A 24531-nucleotide genomic window follows, 5' to 3' on the forward strand; every position below is an offset into this window, starting at 1 on the left:
CAGTGAAATTCATTCACTCCCCAAATGGCATTTTGAACGTTGTGTTTCTCAGAAAGTATGATCTGTATGATTGAAATGTCACATTCTAACTGAAGAAAAAACTCTAAACTTCATGTCAGTGAAAAAATCGCCGTCATCGATGCTGAAACCTAATTACTGGTTACTGTCAAAGCTGACCTTCAAGTCTGGAAGAAATCGTTCGAAAACTTCCCCAATTAATGTATGTATTTATCCCAATTCCTAGGCATTTATCCCAGTTGTTATTTCACGAGTAGTTGAACACTTATATCATCTAAGTATACTCCGAATTTCAGCTTAATCTGTGGTTGCAAACGCTTGTGTTACAACGTGAACCATCTCCGTGTACAATTTCGAAGAGGATCAAAAAACTGATTTGCCTACCCAACCCAAGTGTAGGCGCTATACGGCTGACCGATTTCGGCCCAGCACACAATGATGACGGGCATATTAGCATATTCAGTAGCGTCACTCGGCGTGACATGGCGTGGGTCTCGGTATCGACCAATGGAGCCGGCAAAAAGGGTGATATTTGTTAATTAACAACTCGTGAAGGAGGCTTTTAACCAATTGTTTACTGAACACAGTAATGGATAGAAACCTCATTAACATTCCTGAGGCTTGCAGAGATTGATAGATATTGTGCACGCCAGTGTTACAATTTTCAAAATTGTACGCAGCGAGGCCTATTTTTCCAATTTCAACGAAAAGTAATGAACATAATTATCACAGCGACTTTTAGCATACTTTGATCATTATAGGGGAAATAAATCCTGAAAGTTGCATAAAGATACGGTCTTCCAAACTGGAGAAATTAATTTTCAAAGATTTCACCCGCCAACGTGACCTTGTATGTGTATACGTAGTTTCATTTAAAATAAAGTGTTACGTAACCTTTAGAAATCGCCCATCGCAACCATATGGCTGTTGGAGGTGGCGCTACATTCTTCGTGATTCAGCTGACAGACACGCGATATAAAATTATAGCCCGAGTCCATCATTTGCAGCTAACCAAAAAAGTAACCGGCGTAATTATTGTTGAAAAACATACTGGTTGAAAGATAGTAAGGGGACTAAACTCCCTGTGAAATTATCCTTTCTGGCAAGCTCTCATTTTGAAGAAATCAACGAAAAAAGGCATTTCCAACGGTGCTTCTTAAGAAGCACCGTAGAAAAATTTAAATAAGTTGTTCGTTTTGTTATTCGGCGCAGCGCGCACAAGCATAGGAACGACGCACAGGCGCGCGCGGTTGCTATAATTCGTTGGATCAGTGCGCAACATCGCGTAAAGCTGCAATTCAAAACAATTAGAAACATGATTTAGCAACTTTTGATTTTAAATTGAGATCCTAGAATGCTGTTTTTCTCGGAATATGAAGCTGAAGCTGAGCTGAAACTTCATCAAGTAAGTTGTTCAGTATCCTTCATTAGATTTTGAACACTTTTGTTGCTTCAAACGAACAAAATGAACTAATTACAAATGATGGACTATAGCTTTAAGTGTTTAGAAACTCTAAACTCTATAGTATACACAATTTTAACAATGCATTTTAATATAATGCAGCCAATCGACGGGCAATGCAGATGTTACATATTCACACACAAAAAATGTTTTCTTCAAATACATTATTTTTTTGTAATGAAATAAAGACAGAAATAGCTGATGAGCGACTGGCCATAAGGCCTTATTATTCAAAATCATCTACATTTGATGCTAATTTTAAGATATTAAGAGTGTAGATAAACGGGTTAATATAATACCTTAAAAACGATAAAAGGCACACTTAGTTATTCAGTAAGATACACACGTCGGCTGGGTTCGATTCACAACTCTTCTAAATATTCCTAACATAGACTGAGAAGTCCTCGTTGGGCGACATCTCTATATCTGTCGAGTTGAGGTTATGCAGGCGACATTGGCCGCTGACTGGCGCGAAGTCGAAGGAGAAACAGTGGGCATCTTTGCTGCAGTAGCCGGCACACCTCAGAAGAGATTTGGCCTTCTTGGTCGACAGGGGTACGGAGTTTCCGATCAGCCCTCCTTTATACAGCATCTGCAAACCGGAGTTTCTGGTCTTGGGGAACTCGGCGCTAGTTTGCTTAGTCGTTGGAGCCACAGTCGTAGTAGGACCTGAGAAAGAAATGACAAAAATTGCTACTTCGAAAAAAATGACGACAATTTAAATCTACTATTGCTCTCTCCCGCTGGCCAAGAATCTAGTCGAGTAGCGACTCACTGACTAGCCGGCAATTTCTAAAATGTCCATGCAGTGGATTTTTAAAAAATAGATTCCTCAAACCTTGGTGTTCAATTTGACTTCAGAATTAGTCCTCATCCACTATCCGGCGGGATCATTATGTATTGGTTTTTTTTTCTAAGGGTGTTCATGGGCCTTTATGGTTTTCATTCACACGATTTAAAATATTCACAAGTAAAACAAAGTATTCATTGACGGCAGAAGCTAGAGTGTTACAACTACATGTACTTCAGTATCAAAAGTCTCCAGTGTTGTCGACACCATGTCCCAAAGCGTCAGTGCACTTCCAAAAACGAGAAAAGCTTTAAAAACAAAACTGCACAGAGTGGGCTTCAATGTGAGTTTATTGCCTCTTGAGACTTCGTAGATGGAATAGGAGCTGGCGTAGGGCGCCCTAGGCCCTCAATGCAAATAGGTTTTTGTTCGCATTTGTACGCAACTGACACTGCTGTTTGATCGTCAGAAATTTGAATAAAAGCTCCCCACCGTGAGGGCATTCACAGGGAGATATCAAAAGCGACCATCGTCTTACCATCAAGACTTGGACATTCTCCGGCTGTGTATTCTTTCACAGTCACCTCAGCCAGCATCAGGACCGCGTCTGTTACATCGGGGTTGGTCTTGTCTATGTCCAGGGTGACGTACCTAGCCATCCTTGGCGCATCACACAGGAACACATGCGTCGCTCCGTTGGTGGACTGGGTTCTTGTGGCCGGTGAGCCGCACGGTTGGTTCTCGGTGTAGTTTGGGCCCAGGCCCGCTCGAGCTACCGCTCCCGTGAAGCGATACTCGCCTTTGAATAACGAATGAACACAGTGTACCTCAGAGAGAAGGCTTGCCACAACCGTAAATTTTATTAAAACACATTTTTTTTTTTTTTTTTTTACATTGACACCTATTTTCTATTAGATACATATTTTTATAACTGGAATTTGCATCGGGGAGATGTCTATTTTGCATTTTTCCCTTTATCATACTCGAACCTTAAGGCCCACGATTTATTTAAAAAAAATACGTCGGTGAAGGGCGAAACCCAATATGCGTTAAAAAACAATATTAAATAACTACTTTATTCTGATTTAAGATCGACTTATTTGAAAAAAAAGTTTAAAACGATAGCGCAAGCCCACGGAGCATTGGTCTCCGCCATAAACTAAATATAGCATTTAATTGTAAATTGTTTTGGGGTTTTTTTTTGGTGAAACGAAACCCATCAGCAGAAATCCAACCTGGATATTATATTATCGCAGATGAGAATAACGACTTTTGAAAGTAAGGCAATGAAGGGTTATTGCATGTCAACATAGTACCGTTGTGTGACGTGTGCTATGGCATTCTGATGCTGACCAACTCGGAACTACAGGGTGTATGAAAAAAAGGAACCCACATGTGAATGTAACTTACATAAAAATCCGATAAATATTTTCAAATAAATTGAATTAAGATAATGTTAAACGTCAAAGTGTCCTCTTTCCAATGATGCCTTCTGGGTGTGTCTGTGACCACGGATGACTGAGTATTCGTTTCTGTCAAGGGTCAAAACCTGTATTGGGCCACGTTTTAATTGGCTAAGATTGCAGATTGAAATGGACTAGCCTTCGTGCAGAGCTTTGTGTGGAAAGAGGTGGTGGCCATGTTGAAGGCATTGGGCAATGAGGGGTTAACTTCAACAATAAATCACTGTGTCAGCATTTCATAATTTGTTTTAAAGAAAAGGATATCTTCTTTCTTTAAATTAAGACGTTCGGCACGCCCAGAATGCCAGTTACCCTTTTGCACAAACTTGGCCCAGTGCAGGTTTTAACACTTCAAGTTGACAGATTGACAACGAATGTTCAGTCATCCGTGGCCACAGATACACAATCAAGGTATCATTGGTGTTTTAAATGATCTTTAATTTATCTGAAAATATTTATTAGATTTGTTATAATTTACATTTACATGTGGGTTTCCTTTTTTTTAAACACCCTGTACAACCCATATTTCCCCCATTCTTAAGCAGGCCACTCTACGCCCCCAAACAAACTGTACATCAAGCGGAATCGGAAAAAAAAGGACTCTGCAAGGGATAATCCTACCTACGGATCTCCCAGGAAAGTACACTGCAAAAACTGCGGTGTTAAATATACACTATTGGTATCTATATAGGACCATCTGGTGTTACACTTTACTGGTGTTATCCTATATAGATACCGAATGGTGTTAAATTAACACCACAGTTTTTGCAGTGTAGGAACATTGAACCCCCCCCCCCCCGTTAAAAAAGGGGATTCGAATTCGCACTGTATGACAAATTTTGAGTTTATTGTGACACAAGCAACATGTGGGCATTACCACAACAATATTGTCGGGTAGTGACGGTGATTTCACCCAGGCAGTGTTCAGTCACAAGGTCAACTCGCCACCAAGGATGCGGGTCGCCAGCATCAGCTGTGTATGAGGAGAGGAGACACCCTTAGGTAAGTCAGTGTTGTGTTTTCGACTTGATTGTGACAAGTGACAACGACGATAACAACGACAATAATGTATTTAATGATTACCGGGCATAGGAACAGAAGAAATGTGAGGAAGTATGTCCCGCAATGAAGAAAGGGATAATGGGAACAAAAGAAAAGAAGAGGAGCAAATTATGTGAGTTAAGCTGACTACACACTGTAAACAAAACCCGTAAAACACTGTCCATTCCGCGTAACTTTTACGGTTTATTAAGTTGCTCGAACCGTCACAAGAAAGAACTCGCTACGTGAATTTTCCGTAAAAGTTAGTGCCCTGACGCAGTGGGACTCACAATGCTTTTGTGTACGAAACCTTTCAAAACCCCTCCCCTTTCAAACTCTCACAACCGCCTTTTGAAAGCTGTGATTCGTATAGGTGATCATTGTGCTTTCAAAGCCAATGCTTTGACATTGCAGAATTTGGAGAACCAATTCTGCGGTGTTAACCGGTGTGACAGATAATTCTGTCGTCCCCCCCCCCCGGTAAATGTGTCCCCCCGGACACATTTACCGGCTCGTGACCCGGTAAATGTGTCCCGGGGACATTTTTACCTAGGTAGATTTGTCCCCCTCCAGGTAAAAATTTCCCCTGCCTAACGGTGAAAGTGTACCCCTGGTTAATGTGTTCCCATGCAGTATGTACTGAGAGCAGCAGCGTGTCGCGCGCGCCAGTACATGCTGCAAGATAATTATGTGGCAGTGATTATCACATGTGTACATACATGTATGCGTCTCCCTCTACAATAGAAATTCATCCAATAGAAAATTTCGTTACGCGCTATGATGGGAACACAGACCAATCCAAGTAGGCGTTGTATCAATGAGACGAGGGCCATCGCTATGCATCGCCGCTGTATTGACCTATCGCGGTAGAATCGCGATAGATTTCACCGTACTCCAAATCGAAACATTGTGTTCACGTATCATCTAAAAGGCCAAATTAAATATTTTAATATTTAGGAAGGGCAGACTAAAAGTCCAAAATGTATACCTTGTAGAGTGAATTCATAAAAACAATAAAGAGAACTGGCCTTCTGTCGCAAGACAACACAAAAATTACTATTATGATGCTATGAATTCCAACCCCGTATATAAAACTGGTGTAAATAGTTAAGTTGATTTCAGTTATAAATTTCAGTTAATGTTAATTTCAATACGTAATTCCTTGGTTGAAATTTGTGTTAATTTTAGCGGTCCGATCAGGCGTTTGTCTCGACTGACCGTTTTCAACGAGCTTTCCTCCATGCCCGACTAGGTTTGATTACCGCAACCCCAATGGGGACTTAAAAGTTTAACCAAGTTACTTTTGTCGTGTTTGAATGTATTAGCATAAGTTAAAGGTGGGCTCTAGAATAAATTAAATCGAAGAATGTAAAACTGGCTTCCCCGGGTATAAAAGTGCGATGCAAATTTTAGAGGATCGAGTTTTGCGCTGCGGGTACCGGGAGTTGAGTTAGTCTCCGGGGGATGATGTCCAGCGGACTAGGCCATCAGCGCCGAGGCTGGTGATGTTTTACAGATCGTCAATTTGGCTTAGAAGCGCCAGGCGATTTTGGGTACCCTTTGCGGGGAGTGGTTCGCAGAAAACGGACGTAGAAGGCCCGCCGATCCACGGGCTCGCAGCATGATTCTCCGGGGAATGCCAGACCATAGGGAACATAGGAGGAAAACCTAAGGCTCTGTGAGTAACTTTAATTATAAAGATAAAACTGTACTTTTATCGTTTTTGTGTAAAACCTATCGATTGTGTTTTCCATGATCAAACCGAGTGAGACAAAATGATAATCAAGTGGAATTTTTAATATGTTTCTCTCAGGAAAACCAATGTGTAAGCTGAGGGTTTTGATGTTTGTGTCAGGAACTGAATTGACAAATATTAGGGTCGAGTTTTTGTTAAAACAATCGAATGTTAATTCATATTTTCAGGGGATTCCTGTATCCAGTTTTACGGGGTGTGGAGTTCAAGATTCAAACTCAGATTTGGGGCCGTCTTTCAATGGGGATTGCTCTTCAATTCAACCCAGGGTTCAACCAACTGAGGGGCCGGTTCATGCAGTCATCGACTCGGCATTCATTCTACAGCGCCAGCTTGTTAGTTAATTTATTGTATTAAATTCTTGATTTGTTGTATATTTTTATTTTGATTATTTGTTATTAAATTATGTTTGCTTTCTCTATGGTAAAATCTGAGTTGTGGTCGTTTGGTTTACGTGTTCGAGTTGTCCATTGTAGTCAGTCTAAGTAGGGCGGCGCTAGGGTCTGCCTTGCGACACCTTCCGGGTTTCAAAAGAGGGGGACAAAAAAACCTGGGGGGACAGAAGTACCTGGAGGGGACAGAATTAACGGGCCGGGGAGGACACTTTTACCTAGGTAATTGGTAATAGTGGAATTTCATTCGATATTCATTATACTTCATAACATGTACTGAACGTCTTACCTCCGTGTGAGAATGTAGACATGACGCCATCGACAGCTTTTGATGCTGGGTAGTAACCCATGCTTTGCGATGCCGGCTTAGCGATGATTGACAAGGCTGATAAAAAAAATGTTAAAAGGACATTCCTGAAATCGCCGAGAGTTCTATGTTTTCGACTGTCTCAGGTATTTATGAATAAAGCAAACTGAACTTTAGAAAGTACATGTAAGCTAGGGACATTAAAGTCTCTATTCTGTAGAGAGTTATTGAACATAATGTGCGGGCCATATTATAGCAGCGCCAACCGTCAAGTTATGTCCAGCTTCCCATTGCTCTTAGAATTCCCCGCGGCCTGCCATCAGGAAGTTTCGGATTTTCTTTTTTTCGTAACGACTCGCCCCTACGTACGAAGCTGTAATAGGGACATGGTGAAAAAAACTCTCTCCCGTCAGCTAGCTCGTACTTACGACATATAACCCGTACGTAGGACTCATATCTCGTGTGTACGAATATCGTACGTATACGACATATAAGTCATACGACATCTAAGTCGTACGTACGAGATATAAATCGTACGTGCGAGATATCAGTCGTGCGTGCGAGATAGAAGTTGTACGCGCGAGAAATAAGTCGTACCGTACGAAATATAATTCGTACGTGCGAGATGTAAGTCGAACGTGCGATATTTAAACGTACCGTACGAGATGGTACGTGCAGGTTATGTCGTACGTTTGAGTTAGCTGAAGGGAGAGAAATGTTTTCACCATCCTTAATACAGCTTCGTGCTCTGACCTTCCAAATGAAAAAAAAAGAAAACAAATTTGCATAATCCTTCCGATTTTTTTTCAATTCGCCCAAATTCTGAGTTGTATACATCCATGTACAGTGTGTTTAAACAAAAATGATACATTTAGAGAGAAAAAATATTTAAAATAACTAGCTCCTATTTTGTTTAATAATAACGTATATGCGCTTTAAAAATGATTATTTCTCAATACACAACACTCTAAAAATAACTTTTTGAAAATTGACTAGGAACTTAGTTAAACATGCAAAGTTTCATACTATGACTAGAAAAAGTTGTTGGGTTCGACTCCAAATTCAATTATTGGCATAACTATTTTTCCCAAGTCTATAATACTGACTGGAAAAATCTAGTCAGATTGACTGATTTTCAGTTGTACCCAGCTGACCCTGAATAGCTAGTCAAATTTAACTGGTTTCTAGTCAAATCTGACTAATGCTTTTTTAGAGTGAATGCTGTTTTCCTTTTTCCTTATCTCATTTTGTCACCTTCATCCAGGGATATAGACAGTTAATTGAAAGGGATGATAATTATGTCAATGTGGTCCAATTTGCAGCAAAGTGGATGAAAGGAGATTAACGTACCAGCAATCTCTCTGTTGGCCAACTTACTAATTGTTCTTTGCCAATCAATATTTAGTTGGAACTTATGATTCATTGATTATGTATACAAGGAGCATAAGTTTAGGTTGTTACAACTCAATATTGATTGGCAGAGAACGGTAGGCTAGCATGGGCGTCGCCAGGATTTTTTCTAGAGGGGGGCAAAAAAAAAATTTGCCAAAAAATGCTTGTATTTCTCAACACATTCTCGATTTATCAGTTTTAGAGGGGGGCAGGGACATCCCCCCCCCAACTCATTAAATTTACACCACTTTGTCTTCGCGCCTCTTTTTCTTTTCTTTTCTTTTCTTTTTTTTCTTCCTTTTTTTTTTTTTTTTTTTGGCTTTTCCAGGGGGGGGGGGGGCAAGTGCCCCCCCTTGCCCCCCCTCGCGACGCCCATGTAGGCTAGGTATATGTTGGCCAACATGCAGATTATTGCTGGCATGTTAATCTCCCACATGTCATCTACTTTGCTGCAAATTGGACAACATTGACATATCATCTCTTTAAAAAAAAACCGTCTATGTCTCGGGATGTAGGTGTCCACATGAGATGGGGAAACAGCATTGTGTTGAGAAATAATCATTCTTCAAGCGTATATAAGTTATTATGCAGAAAAAGGGAAGTTATTATTATACAAACTGTAACGCGTAGGCCGACACCATCTGTGAGAGACTGACGTAAACTGTTTACCGCGTTGGATTTGAAACTGGGAATAACCAGCAGTGCAAGGGCGGATCCAGGGGGGGGGGGGGAAAGGGGGCCATGGCCCCCCCCCCCCAAACGAAACCATTTTTTTTTTTTTATGTGACATCGCAATAAAGGCTGGCAATGAGTACACCAACATCTTTTCCTCAAAAAAAACATTGGTTAAAGTGGTCAGAAATTGCCTCAGATCGCACCACAGAGCATCTAGAATCCAAAAAAATTGGTCTCGAGTCGAGACCAGCCAAAAAGTGAGGTGGGTGGATTCCGCCCCCGGCCCTTTTAGGGTTAAGTAAAGAATCAGTTTAGGGCAAATGTGACTGCAGTGTGATGCTAATTAATGGACATGTCTCTCTTCACTTTCTAGTGAGTGAGGCATAGTCCAATAACCATTGCTCCTCTTCTTAAATTTCTCGTTTTTATTGTGGGATGATCTGTTGAAACAAGCACTTTATAGCCATCCTCATTGATTCCAAATACAACTGAGATTTAAATCTTATGAATCGAGACTGAAACATTATTTTTACCGTCAGATTTTGTATTTTGAATATGGGGAACAATTCAACTCTTTTTCCCTAGAAATATTGGTGATTTTTTTTCTATTTTCCTTTTCAATTTTTCCTTTATTCGTGGAGGCGGGAAAACGTTTTTTTTTTTCATTATATTTATTAATGGACATTCATCAATTCGTAGACCGTTAAATTGGTATTAGTGGTGGACAGCTGAATTTTGTGATATCTTTATTAAAATAGTCACGACTTGGGAATAGAGTATGCAAATTACGTGAAATGTTCACAGTTACTACTCAATAACATGTTCTTTATCCCATTTATATTTTTTACAAATGGAGCGTGCCAATTTGTTTTATCATACGTTCACTTTCTTTTTGACTCGCCATGTATTCATCTTTTCATCTGGATAAACACAAATTGAGCTACTGCCATGGTCACACAAAAATAGAGTCTAATTGCCTGCCTCGTCTCCTTCCTAAATGTCAATTGCATTTGCATGAGTCGAGAAGAATAATGTGTTCCAATGATCGCTATATGCTGTTCACGGCGATCACAATAAACTATTTATAAATTGGCAACATAGCGTACTTGTTAATCACTAAAATATTAAAGTAAATTGCCCAGCAAAGTAGCTGATGCGGGCGATACGATGGCACGGTATAAAACACAGAGAGGCGCGCGTGGGCACTGAGCCATGAATCCTAAAAGTACATCTCACCCACCACATTCAGTTTGTGACAGCGCCCTTCTATTGTGTCGGCCATATTCTCAAATAGGCTAATGACGATGATGACGGCGGGCAGAAGATAGATCAGGCAAATATGGTTCATCAATCTTCTATAGTATATGTAACGTTATTGACATTAAACAAAAATAAAGTGGCATTACATTTCAGCCTTAGCCAGGCCTTCTTCAGAGGTAAATGACAGAGGAACAAGAAACAAACATGTAGGGGACACACAAACATGCAGGGTTGGAAGGAGAATCACAAAGAGGGAGGGGGGGGCAGACCAATCCATATCTGGCTACCATCTCTCAATTTTTTGGTCTACATGTACAAATCTATATTCCATGACCGAAATTTAAAAAAATAAATCAATATTTTCTTGCTCCTAATTTTTTTCGAATCAGGTTTACAAGGAGGTCCATTAGTGGTCATTGCTGAAACCAAGGGGTGGCTGTGGAGTTTAGGGTCCGAGTTCCTATAACGGATGAAACATCCACCTTTAACTTTTTACTTTTGTCAAGTTTCAACATGTTCAAGTTTTGTAAAAACTAGTATAAATTGTCGTAATCCTAAGTTAGAGTTTCTTCATCAGATTTACACTTTATAGTAGTCAAACAATATTAAAAAAAAAAAAATATTTTTAAAAAATTTGCAAAAATATATGGAGTTCATCAAATAAGGTTTTCCCCTTCTTTAAATTAGGTTGTTTTCAATTTTTTTTAATTGATTGTGACAATAACAAATTTTGTTGCCATGTTGTAATTTATGGCATGAAGCAAACACGAAGAGCACTCGCATGACACAATTAAGCAGGTACTAGTGATTCCTAACTTTCAATCACTTCCTTCACATCCCCATGAACATCAACATCTCAAGGACAGACTGTTCAGCTGTAATTAGTGTCTTGTTGTTTATTTAGATTATTGTTATTTATTATCCGCGGTCTCGGTCTCGGACCATTTCGGTCCCGGTCCGCCTTGAAGGGGCTGGTCTCGGTCTCGCAACTTCAGGTCTCGGTCTTGGTCTCGGTCTCGGACTATCCGGTCTCGACTACAACACTGATAACCAGGAAAGGAGAAACTGAGTGGGGTATTACTGAATACCTTTCCCTTTCCCTGTTTCCTTTCTCCCCGCTCATATCCCCCTGGCTTTCTTACATCCCCCCGGCTTGCCATTGTTCCCTTCCCATTGTTTGCGCTTCTTATATCCCCCCGGCTTGCCATTGTTCCCTCCCATTTTTTTGTGCTTCTTATATCCCCCGGCTTGCCATTGTTCCCTTCCCATTTTTTGTGCTTCTTATATCCCCCGGCTTGCCATTGTTCCCTTCCCATTTTTTGTGCTTCTTATATCCCCCGGCTTGCCATTGTTCCCTGCCCATTTTTTGTGCTTCTTATATCCCCCGGCTTGCCATTGTTCCCTTCCCATTTTTTGTGCTTCTTATATCCCCCGGCTTGCCATTGTTCCCTTCCCATTTTTTGTGCTTCTTATATCTTCCGGCTTGCCATTGTTCCCTTCCCATTTTTTGTGCTTCTTATATCCCCCGGCTTGCCATTGTTCCCTTCCCATTTTTTGTGCTTCTTGTATCCCCCAGCTTGCCATTGGGCCGAATTCATAAAAACTAGTAATTGCTATTAAGCAGAGGCACCGAGCAAAAGTTCATCAAGCAGAAGCTGAAGCAAAAGCAATTGCTTAAAAACGTATAAATAACCTTTTGCTTTGACTAATTGCTTTTTCTCAAGCTAGCCCAGCAATTGCTTGCAGGTCCTTAATAAAGCGCTATTCATGTGCGATGAGGCATGCGTAAATGTGAAGCTTTTTTTTTTATAGAAGCAGGTTTGCTTTTCCCCACACAATTTCTAAAATTGGTGCACAGAGTGATGATCAAACTGCTGTCAAAATAATGTGATCAACAAGTGAGTGCAGTTTTGGTCAAAATCATCCAAAAACACCATGTGCTATAAGACAAATTGCAACTACCAAGTAGCAAGGAATAGAAATAGAGGGCACTTCAGGATGCCAAAGCAACAATTGCTACAAACACCGGGAAAAACATGGATGACAAACAAATATTGAAGAAGGTTGCCAACTATGGCATGAAAGCACAGGTCAAGAAGAAAACGGACCCAAATGAAACGGGTAAATCGTATGATCAATCTGTGTTCCTGTCTTCGACGCACTGAAAGGGCAAGAAAACCCTACCATAAACAAAATGGCTTCCGCATTTTCAGCGGGAGTTTGTTTCTCCAGTTGCGCTTCTGCCGCTACCCGCTTTAGGATTTGATTTTTTTTTCTAAAGTTCTTCTTCTTTTTTACTGTAATTTTACATTCGTTAGAAATGATTTGATCAAGTACTGTTGCTTTTACCATTCTATCTTACTGAATATTAAAGTCCTACCCAACATTTGTAGCTTAATTCCGCAGAAATAAAGAGCAGTTGCATCACTTTATTCATCAACTTTTTGTGTTCACTTAACACTACTTTAATCATGACAAATCTGTCCAAAATGAAACATACACGTACATATAAGACAAAGACATCTTTGAACATTTCTCTTATATGCGATTTTGAATTTTCAACACCGTACGCGATCTACATTATATATACAGTTCTAAAGTATGTTTAGGCAACAAAACTATTTAAATCATAAGGGGCTTAAACATGAAGAAATCTTCTCTGATGTCTGTATATCACTAACAAGCGAGAGGTCAAGCTACCATGTGGGGATCTTGTAACACTACAAGCAATTGCTGAATAACACAATCAAAAGGTAGTTGTTATGTATACGTTTTTAGGCAATTGCTAAATCCAGGTGGCATTTGCTTGCAAGAAACAAGCTTTTGCTTTTGCTTAAAACTAGAAACTTTTGCTTGCTAGCAACTGCTTATATTTATGTATGAAGATGTAAGCAAAAGCCTAGAAAAAGCAATTGCTAGTTTTTATGAATTCGGCCCAATGATTGTTCCCTTCCCATTCTTTGTGCAACAGGCTTTTTGTCATTATACATAAAGCTTTATCAATCCACATAATTTATTTATTTATTTAATTAGGCTAAATTTTTTGTTCTATTTCTGGTTACGTGTACTCGTGTTAGTTTTTTTCATGTTGTTTCGTCTATTTGTACATATATATGTTTTTATGGTTTTAATGTTAAGTTTTAATGTGTATACGACTATATGTGTGCAGATATATGGGCGCTGTTCAATGGCGACCGGTCGTGTTGATTGAGAGCTCCATTAATTTTGTTTGTTTTTACTGATTGTGGTATTCATAGTGCAATTTGTTCACGTCATCATGTTTGTGAAGCTGTCAAGTATCCTGTGGATTATGGTTGTGACTATTCTACTGGTATTAGTGCCAGTGCAACAGGGTTTTGAAACCCCGGGAACACCCCCCCCCCCCCGGCCATTGCAGATCTCGTATGATCGCCATTTTCTACACGCCCTATCCAATGCTGCAGCATCGAGGACAAAGCCGGTCGGCCTACCTGACTATACGCCATTGAATGATCATGAGAATCATAGTCCTCGTCCACGGAAAAGGGGTAAGCGGGGTGGTGTTAAACAACGAATTCGTAGGAGAGGTCATCGACTCCCTTTGCCGTCATTAACTTTGGGAAATGTCCGCTCAATCTCCAACAAAATTGACGAAATTAGAGCTCTAACCAAGTACAGCTTCGAGTACAAAAACACGAGTCTTTTGTGCTTAACTGAGACATGGCTTAACCAAGACATTCCAAGTGACACAATAGATATTGATGGCTTTCATTTAGTACGCCATGACCGGTCTGCAATTGAGACTGGGAAACAGAGAGGCGGAGGTGTCTGCATGTATATCAACCGTCTGTGGTGCAACAACTTTCAAGTTAAAACTACGATTTCTAGCCCAAATTTAGAACTTCTGTGCTTGGCATGTAGACCATTCTATCTGCCCAGAGAGTTCAACCAAGTGCATATTTTCCTCGTATATATTGCTCCTGGCTCAAACGGAGATGAGGCAGCTCGTCTACTTTACAACGCAGTACAAGCAGTTGAGACTTCAACTCCAGACTCCCCCAAGATCATTCTGGGTGATTTCAATCACTGCAACTTGGAACATGTACTACCTCATTATTCGCAATGTGTCGACAGTGCAACAAGGGGCAGAAATATTCTGGATCGCTGCTACTGCTCCGTTAAAAATGCTTACAAGGCACTCATCCGCCCGGGGGTCGGGGACTCTGATCACAACATGGTAACCCTGCTGCCCAAATACCGTCAGAAACTTAAAACTGAAAAACCTGTAAAGAGATCTGTCAAAGTATGGAACAGTGATGTCATTGATACCATGAAGACTTGTTTTGACATCACAGATTGGAACACATTGCTCACTTCAGCCGATAATATTGACGAAGCAACTGATGTTATCAACAGTTACATATCCTTCTGTGAAGATCTCCATGTGCCGACTAAAGAAGTGAAAGTTTACCCGAACAGTAAGCCGTGGTTAACAAAGTCCTTAAAATCACTGCTTGAACAGAAACGACAGGCATTCAAGGATCAAGACCATGACAAACTTAACAGGCTGAAATCCAAACTCTCTTCTGAAATCAAGAAGGCCAAGAAAGAATACAAGGAGAAGTTACACAGCCGTTTTCGCACTAATAACTCAAGAGATGCCTGGCGTTGTATTCAAAATATGACAGGGTTCTCCAAAAAGGGAAAGGATGTCAGTTGTCTCAGCTCGGATCACCATACAGCAGCCTCTGAACTGAACACTTTTTTTGGGCGCTTTGATACTCAGGATCAAAGGGAACAGATAACTGAGCAACTATCCCTACTGCCCTACACCCAAGCGCAGCCAATCAATCCTTGGGAGGTGGTTAAGCTTTTTAAAAAACTTAACCCACGTAAAGCCGCAGGACCGGATGGGATCTGCGGAAGAATCCTTAGAGAATGTGCACATCAATTAGCAGTTCCCTTCACAACTTTGTTCCAGAAATCGTTTGACTCTCATACAGTTCCATCCTGTTGGAAGTCGGCCATCATTGTCCCCGTATCGAAGAAACCACATCCCAAACAGTTAAATGATTTTCGACCTGTCGCACTAACTGCTGTTGCCATGAAATGTTTTGAGAAGATCATAATGAAACATATTCTTGAGCCAGCTTCAAAGTACATTGACAAATACCAGTTTGCATATCAACAAAACAAATCTGTTCATGACGCAGTCTTAACTCTGGTGAATGGTATTCAACAACACACTGACAGGATTGGCTGCTACGCACGAGCAACTTTCATTGACTTTTCATCGGCATTCAATACAATTCGTACGCATTGCCTCATTCCAAAGCTTCAGAACCTAGGGGTTGGGTCATCTTTGATTTCATGGATTGTTAACTTTCTGCAGGATCGTGTACAGCAAGTTAAAGTCAAGAACTGTATCTCTGAACGTTTGATCATTAACACTGGCACCCCACAAGGCTGTGTCCTTTCACCGTTACTGTTCATTCTATATACCAATGATTGTATATCTAACCAAGATAATGTCAACATTCTGAAATATGCAGATGATACAGTGATCGTTGGATTTCTCAGAGGTAATGATGAAGTTAATTACAGAGAATGTATTAGACACTTCGATTCATGGTGTGATAAAAACTACTTGCATCTCAATGCTACTAAAACAAAAGAACTTATTTTTGACTTCAGGAGGAAAAATGGTCAACAACCTGTTATTCCTGTAAATGTTGGAAATTCTGATGTTGAAATTGTTCAATCCTATAAATACCTGGGCACCATCATTGATAACAAATTAACTTGGACTGAACAGTGTAGAGCACTTGTTTCAAAAGGCCATCAACGCATGTACTTCTTAAGGAAGCTCAGAACTTTCAATGTGGACAAAACAATTATGAAGCTGTTTTACACTTCTGTGATTGAAAGTGTCATTCTCTACGGATGTTTTGCGTGGTTCCAAAGTCTAAAGAAAGCAGACATGAACAAACTACAAAGGATAGCAAACCAAGCTGGTAAAATTTCGGTGAGAAAATAGACCTATCTGAAAAACATCTCAGGTGTGTTTTAACTAAGGCCGGTGAAATAATGAAAAATAAGGACCATCCCTTGCACCATTATTATTATTTCATGAGGTCAGGGAAAAGACTCCGAAGCATCCAATGTAGGACCACACGCTATCTTAATTCATTTGTGCCTTTGTCAGTAAGAGTCTGTAATGATTCTTAATGTGTCTTTACTGATTATTTTTATCCTGCGGCTTGTGGGGGCGGGGTGGCTTGGGCAGTTTTGGCGAATGTGGTGTTTTTGATTGGTTCTGAATGTGTGTTTAACTTATCTTTCATCAGTCTCTATACAGTTTAAAATGCTGTAAGATAATTTTGTGTTCTATTCATTGGAAAGGGGGTCAATGCAGCGATAGGGGCGGGGGTGATCTGTTGGTTACTCGGTTTTAATTTCTTTGTTGGTTTGGTTACACTTGAATGGTTTTAAGGTTTTAAGGCCTTTTATCTATTTTTGACGGTTTATCTTAACATTTTTAATACTTTTTTTTTTTTTTTTTTTTTTTCGCTGTAAAATTGTATGTGTAAATCTAGTTTAATCATTATAACTGTATTTTTAAGTGTTCTGTTTTGGAGCTTTCATCAATGTTTAGACATGTAAATTTTCCATTTTTATCTTTTAAATGGACAATAAATGAATTGAATTGAAGAACGAGGACACAAGTTTCATGTTTTTACATGATGAGAATAAATGAATTGAATTGAATTGAATTAAATAGCGAAATGATCAACTCGATGATGAAAAATGCTTCTCGCTATTACCATCTAGGGTCAAGGCCTGTACATGTACAAAAGAGCTTTCTTTGCCAACACGTGGTTGTCATTTTTTGCCTCTTTCTACTGAATTAAAGAAACCTTCCTAACCCTTAACAGTTGTTGCTATAATGGCGTCACGCTTTGTTTACATGTGCGCTTTCCTGTATGAGAACCAGGGGACGAGAGCCAATAGTCTTTATTCACGAGTCGGCCATTTTAAATCGGAAGCGAGGTAAACTCTTTAATATATTTTGGAACTTTCGAGTAGAAATGAAAGCAATCAAATAAAAGTTCATTACAAATTAGGCCCTAATACCAGTCTGCTTAGATGAATAATTAAAAATTTGTTATTAAACAAATACCCTAATGTTTGAAGCCACATTAAAAAAAAAAAGAAACAAAAGGTGGGGATTGGCGCGTACTCCAATTTTAAAATAGTTTGGTGCCATCCCATTAAACAGTTTACAATTTGTAAAATAGATTCAGGGATCACGATCGAAAATGCCTTCCTCGTGAATTATGTCTATCGTTCAGACCTGGCTCCCATATGAAAGCGCACATGTAAATAAACGTGTGAAGTCATCATGATTATGTCTTATCGTCACCGTCACCACGAACTGACTCTAACATCGAAAAATCGATATTTTGCGATTTCTTTTTTTTTTTTTTTTTTTTACTGTACACCAGCCCTGCACCTTGGAAATTTGCAGGTTTTTTAGCGGTGAAATTGCCAGTCGACGAAATTTCCGGGTGCACACATTTCCTGGTGTATGGTCAAAAATCTAGATTTTAGAGCGCTACTGCGCTAGTCGTCATTCCAGTCACAATTCATAATATCTGGGACGAGGCCGACCCCAAAGAAAAAAGGCGTTTTGGAAATTTCCACGACGAGAAAAACTTGATTCCTTGCCCTTTTTTACTTCGTTTCTTTTATCGCTGGGTGAATTGCTTTGTTAAAGATGTTTCTGTTCTTATAATCAATGGTGGTTGTTCACCAATAGATGTACAAGGACACTGAGAGGTGATCGATTTATTTTCCAGTTCAGACACGAATGTTTAATTATATCAGTGGCCGGGCCCACGATGCAATAGACATCACTGGCGTCAAAAAAAACGTGCGTTTTCACGGAGTGACACAAATGTCACGTGATATGCGCGACTCACTTCTGGCGTTTCCACGAAGTAGCACTAACCCATACACATGGTTAGCATCACTTTGTGAAAACTCGAAAACAGCGTAATCGGAATTTTGAGTTTTCACGAAGTGATCTTATGGTTAATTAGTTTGATAACTCATTAATATTATTTGTTTTCAATACAAATCATACATTAACGTGACATTCAAGATTCCAGCTTTCAGACAATGTAAAAAGAAATATGAACCTTGAGGCTAAAACGATGTTCAGATCACCGTTTCAAAACATCGTAAACTTAAATCGCTTGTATCTCAAAACACACATTTTCCACTTCGCGGGGGTTAAGGCCACTTCGTGGTGTCGGTGACGACATAGTTAATTAGTTTTGTCAAAACATTTATTAACATTAATGAATGTTTGCAACTTAATGGGTCGAAACCGAAATATGCGTTTTCACAAAGTGTACTATACCATTCTTTCGCGTGTAAAGTGCCTGCACACTGGCGTCAAAAAACGTGTTTTGCGTTTTCACGAAGTGACACAAATGTCACGTGATATGCGTGACTCACTTCTGGCGTTTCCACGTAGTAGCGCTAAACCATACACATGGTTAGCGTCACTTTGTGAAAACTCGAAAACAGCGTAATCTGAATTTTGAGTTTTCACGAAGTGATCTTATGGTTAATTAGTTTAAAAAACTCATTAATATTTTTTTCAATAAAAATCATACATTAACGTGACATTCAAGATTCCAGCTTTCAGACAATGTAAAAAGAAATATGAATTTTGAGGCTAAAACGATGTTCAGATCACCGTTTCAAAACATCGTCAACTTAAATCGCTCGTGGTAGCAGACCAGTAAATAAACTTCCATAGACCCCAATGGTAAATGCTCACACTTCAGAAATTCGGGAAAAATACTCACATCTCTCCAAGGTGTTCGAGACACACATCAAATTAAAGCTTATTTCATCATCTTTCATTTTCTTTTCAATTTTTGGGGGGTTAACTGATGACTTTTAGGAGAAATTTCCATCCGAAGATGATCACCCCTGAAAATAGTCCTGAAGCCCATCGCCATGTTGAAAAACGATGCCTACACTACATTGCAAAATAGAGCGCTTTAAGGGCCCCAATTTCATCCAAATTGAACGGAACTACAAGCTCACAGTCCTGTGCACGGCTTCCACCCATATTTTTTTACAAACCCTCAAGTTCATGGCTCACAGCATGCTTAAATACTGAAGATTTTAAGGGCATGCAAATCGTGATTTGGCCGGCGTAGGCAATTTCGGACCAATTTACTGGTCTGCAACCTTGTATCTCAAAGCACACGTTTTCCACTTCGCGGGGTTAAGGTCATGCACTTCGTGGTGTCGCTGATGTCTATTGCATCGTGAGCCCGGCCACTGATATAATTAAACTTTCGTGTCTGAACTGGAAAATAAATCGATCACCTCTCAGTGTTCTTGTATTGGTGAACAACCACCATTGATTGTAAGAACAGAAACATCTTTAACAAAGTGACGCTAACCATGTGTATGGGTTAGCGCTACTTCTTGGAAACGCCAGAAGTGAGTACTAGCGCATATCACGTGACATTTGTGTCACTTCGTGAAAATGCAAAGCACGTTTTTGACGCCAGTGATGTCTATTGCATCGTGGGCCCGGCCACTGATATAATTAAACATTTTTCGTCTGAACTGGAAAATAAATCGATCACCTCTCAGAGTCCTTGTACATGTATTGGTGAACAACCACCATTGATTATAAGAACAGAAACATCTTTAACAAAGCAATTCACCTAGTCACAATTCTGGGACGACGCCGACCCTAAAGAAAAAAAAGGCGTTTGGGAAATGTCCACGACGAAAAAAACTTGATTCCTTGCCCTTTTTTTTCTTCTTTTCTTTTATCGCTAGGTGAATTGCTTTGTTAAAGATGTTTCTGTTCTTACAATCAATGGTGGTTGTTCACCAATTCAAGGACACTGAGAGGTGATCGATTTATTTTCCAGTTCAGACACGAATGTTTAATTATATCAGTGGCCGGGCCCACGATGTAATAGATTATGTCAGCGACACCACGAAGTGCATGACCTTAATCCCCGCGAAGTGGAAAACGTGTGCTTTGAGACACAAGCGATTTAAGTTGACGATGTTTTGAAACGGTGATCTGAACATCGTTTTAGCCTCAAAATTCATATTTCTTTTTACATTGTCTGAAAGCTGGAATCTTGAATGTCACGTTAATGTATGATTTTTATTGAAAACAAATAATATTTATGAGTTATCAAACTAAATAACCATAAGATCACTTCGTGAAAACTCAAAATTCCGATTACGCTGTTTTCGAGTTTTCACAAAGTGATGCTAACCATGTGTATGGGTTAGCGCTACTTCTTGGAAACGCCAGAAGTGAGTCGCGCATATCACGTGACATTTGTGTCACTTCGTGAAAATGCAAAACACATTTTTTTGACGCCAGTGATGTCTATTGCATCGTGGGCCCCGCGGCCACTGATATAATTAAACATTCGTGTCTGAACTGGAAAATAAATCGATCACCTCTCAGTGTCCTTGTACATGTATTGGTGAACAACCACCATTGATTATAAGAACAGAAACATCTTTAACAAAGCAATTCACCTAGCGATAAAAGAAAAGAAGAAAAAAAGGGCAAGGAATCAAGTTTTTCTCGTCGTGGAAATGTCCCAAACGCCTTTTTTTCTTTAGGGTCGGCCTCGTCCCATATATTACGAATTGTGACTAAAATTACGACTAGCGCAGTAGTGTCTTACATCTAGATTTTTGACCATACACCCGAAAATGTGTGCACCCGGAAATTTCGTCGCCTGGCAATTTCACCGCTAAAAAACCTGCGGATTTCCGAGGTACAGGGCTGGTGTACAGTCGGTGACGGACGTTTGCGGTATTGAACTGTGCAGTTTCCTATAGGAATGATGAATTAGCCTGATTAGTATGATGACTTGGCCGAACCCAGAATGATGGATTCCAGTAATTACCCCATGCAAATTTCGAGGACATTTTCATTTACTCCTCCGAAACTATCAAATCTTGCTCCATAAAATAAATTGCTTCAATTAAAGGTAATTATACAGTCAAGGGTGAGGGTCATAACGTTAGTCACGAATGGCAACACGGTCCGTATCGCGCGGCATCAGGGTGCGTGATTGGACTGTACTGTTTGTACCGGTCAATGCCTGTATGCACGATCGTCAATTGTGGCCTTCGGAAATAAATCGTCAGCAACACCACGAAGTAACACCCATGTACATACCAGTAAAAACTAGCAATCGGAGAAAACGGCATCTAAAGTTGAACGCCTTCTAAAACAACACTTTGCGTCAAAACGGCATAGTATTTTCAGTTGGGTTTCTCGTTGTGGACACCTGATGAATTGAATTTATTAAATCTGCTGTTTTTCACCCGCTTGTGTATTAAATCAACAAGAAATAAGAGAAAAATGGTGAGTGTTAGTTCGTGAAACCGAAAAAGCTGCGAAACTGTACATTTTCGTTTTCACGAAGTAACACTCCTCAATGTATACAACACGAAGGAAAGTGCAACTTCAGGTCAGTGCGCGCGCTTATACAAGGAGAGTGTTACTTCATGAAAACGTTTTTCCTCACATTATTTTGAGCAGAGTGCGCGCCATGCATTGCAATGGTAAATGGAACTTGAGTGTTACTTCGTGAAAACGAAAATTGTCACTTTTGCGCAAAAGTTGCCAAGGATAATTAGCGTAATTATTAAAGTAAAGCTCTTGAAGCTTTGAAAGTTTGTGCAATGGTAGGCCTTGATGAATAATGTTTAAAAATGTAAAAAACTGAAAATCGAAAAAATATGGTTTAACAGGAAGTGTTACTTCGTGGTGTCGGTGACGAATTGTGGACCCCACAGTCCTCTATCAAGGGCAGATCCGGGGGGACGGGGGCCATGCCCCTCTCCCTCCCAAAACGAACCCCGTTTTTTTTTTTAAAATGACGTCGCAGTAAAGGCAGGCCCTGTGGTACACCACCATCTTTTCCTCAAAAGAAAATTGGTTAAAGTGGTCAGAAATGACCTCAGATCGCACCACAGAGCATCTAGAATCCATTTTTTTCCAGGCCCGGGCCCCGCACCTCTCGCCGTAATTTTGGACCCACTTTTTTGGGGGACCAAAACGTTTTGCCCCTCCCTCCCCCCCCCAACAAAAAAATGTTTCGGATCCGCCCTTGTCGTCTATTGTTCAACATCCCATGCAAAAACAAACCCATAGCATATGGGCAGTAGACCTTAGTTTCACTGCTTTTGTTTTCCTTTGTTCCTATATTGAAATATCAAACTCCTTAGCGTTTGCCTTATGGGGAACATTGATATCTAAAGCCTCGGGTGCCATTGTGTTTCTGCCAATAAGGAACCCTGTACATGTGCACCCATACCTTCCACACCTACTGTGGACATTCCTTTGTTTTCGTGTTGTTAAGAAAAAAAGGAGGAAAAAAAAAACCCTATTTTACTCAACACTCTTTCAGCACAAATTGATATCTTGATTTCCTTAACCCTAAAGGGGCCGGGGGCGGAATCCACCCCCCTCAACATTTTCCGCGATAGCCTTTTAAAAAAAATTGATTCGCGACCCGAGCTGTTATGACTTTTTAGCCTCGAGCTTTGCGCATCTTTTGATACCAAAAACATAAAAATCGGACAACGGGTTGCCGCGTAGCGAAATATTTTCCAGCGCTATGCGCCGTGAAAATTGAAATTTCGCATATATGTCGTGTACACAGAGCAGAATTGCCATTCGTACATATGAATCATTACTTAGCCATAATTCCAAAACCCTTTGACCTATAGTCATGAAATAATTTCTTGGGTATGTTTAGGAAGAGTTGCTCTATGCATGTGCTGAGTTTCAAAATTTTCCGTCACTCGATGGCCGAGATCTGAGAGATGGTCAAAATAACCCGGCTCATTTAGGGTTAAGTGGTCTTATTCATTTTACAACGGATAATCCTAATCTAAAAATGCCTCTAATTCACCTGTTTCCCAGGGAGGGTGACACCTTGTGTGGATGGACGTGGCGGCGGGCAAGACCACAAAACGTTCACCCTTCCTGCACCCTGTAGACCTCTTTTGTTGCAAGTCCACAAAGAGTATGCAATGTTAGAGCAATGTGTTCAGAGTTAAAACACACTTAACGCTTCATTTACACACATTTTTCACGTGTTTGAATCTACTCGACATCTTTAGATTTATGGATGTCAGTGACATGTTTAGGTACATGACGAAAGCCTGTTAGCACCAGCAAGAAAAAGTAAATAAAAATAACTTGAAGTCGAATCACCCTTGATTTATCAGAGAGGTCTCCGTACCTCTCTCACAAAAGAACGAACTTTAAAAATAATTTGACTTTTTTTATAAGTTATAATCGGATGGCAGTAACAGGTTTTCACACTGAGCAAAAGCTTTAAACGCGTGTTAGAATAAACGTATGAATAAAAGGGGGTATATTAAGTGTTTAAACTCTATAACACCACTTTACAGTGTAGGGGTTGGTAGAAAATTTAAATGCTGTCTTACCTTGCAAACCACAACGAACATTTTGCAAGCAGCAAGCCTGAATCATTAACGACAGGACCCAGGCGTCTTTGGTTCTCCAACACAAACCAAAGATTTTCCTCCAAGACATTGTGGCCGAATTGTGATCAGATAATAATTATATTACAAGCATGAGCGTCTCATCATCGTTAGCGCGTGGAGAATAAATGACGAGATAGCTTCATCGTTGCACTGGCACTGATACGCGCATTATATACGGTGATTGCCGCGCCTGCACACAACTACATATCATTTCTCGATTGACGAGGGCAGACCAGAAAGTCAAGCTACTAACGGCGCCAAAATTATTTGTTTGTGCTCATGGGCGTCGCAAGGTGGAGGGAGGGGCGATGACTGTGTACCACACGTACGAAGGGTCAATGGACGCGTCCATTGTATCTCAGGGGGATTTCAACAACTTGTGGCGCCTAACGGCGCATGT

General features: G+C 40.2%; 1 protein-coding gene across 2 annotated transcripts; it reads right to left on the bottom strand.

Annotated features, from left to right (window-relative positions):
* Nucleotides 1-1741: 1741 nt before the first annotated feature.
* Nucleotides 1742-24417, bottom strand: LOC119744995. Of its 2 annotated transcripts, XM_038221223.1 has the most exons (5): nucleotides 24072-24417; nucleotides 7209-7304; nucleotides 4611-4706; nucleotides 2809-3069; nucleotides 1742-2149 (listed from the first exon to the last, which is right to left on the bottom strand). In XM_038221223.1, exons 1-5 carry the CDS (start codon nucleotides 24178-24180, stop codon nucleotides 1854-1856), a joined length of 858 nt encoding a protein of 285 aa, XP_038077151.1. In that variant the 5' UTR covers nucleotides 24181-24417; the 3' UTR covers nucleotides 1742-1853. The 2 variants fall into 2 exon arrangements, with proteins under 2 accessions (XP_038077151.1, XP_038077159.1); XM_038221231.1 differs by lacking the exon at nucleotides 4611-4706.
* Between the last annotated feature and the right edge of the window lie 114 nt (nucleotides 24418-24531).

Source organism: Patiria miniata, unplaced genomic scaffold, assembly GCF_015706575.1.
Source record: "Patiria miniata isolate m_02_andy unplaced genomic scaffold, ASM1570657v1 HiC_scaffold_12, whole genome shotgun sequence".
Lineage (NCBI taxonomy): Eukaryota > Metazoa > Echinodermata > Asteroidea > Valvatida > Asterinidae > Patiria > Patiria miniata.

Bases quoted from the DNA above. Each gene is read 5' to 3' on its own strand.
- LOC119744995 (XM_038221223.1), bottom strand. From the start codon at position 24,180: ATGTCTTGGAGGAAAATCTTTGGTTTGTGTTGGAGAACCAAAGACGCC. The intron at 4,707-7,208 runs GTAAGACGTTCA...CCTCATACACAG, and splicing joins GTCTACATTCTCACACGGAG to CTGATGCTGGCGACCCGCAT. The intron at 2,150-2,808 runs GTAAGACGATGG...TTTCTTTCTCAG, and splicing joins AGAATGTCCAAGTCTTGATG to GTCCTACTACGACTGTGGCT.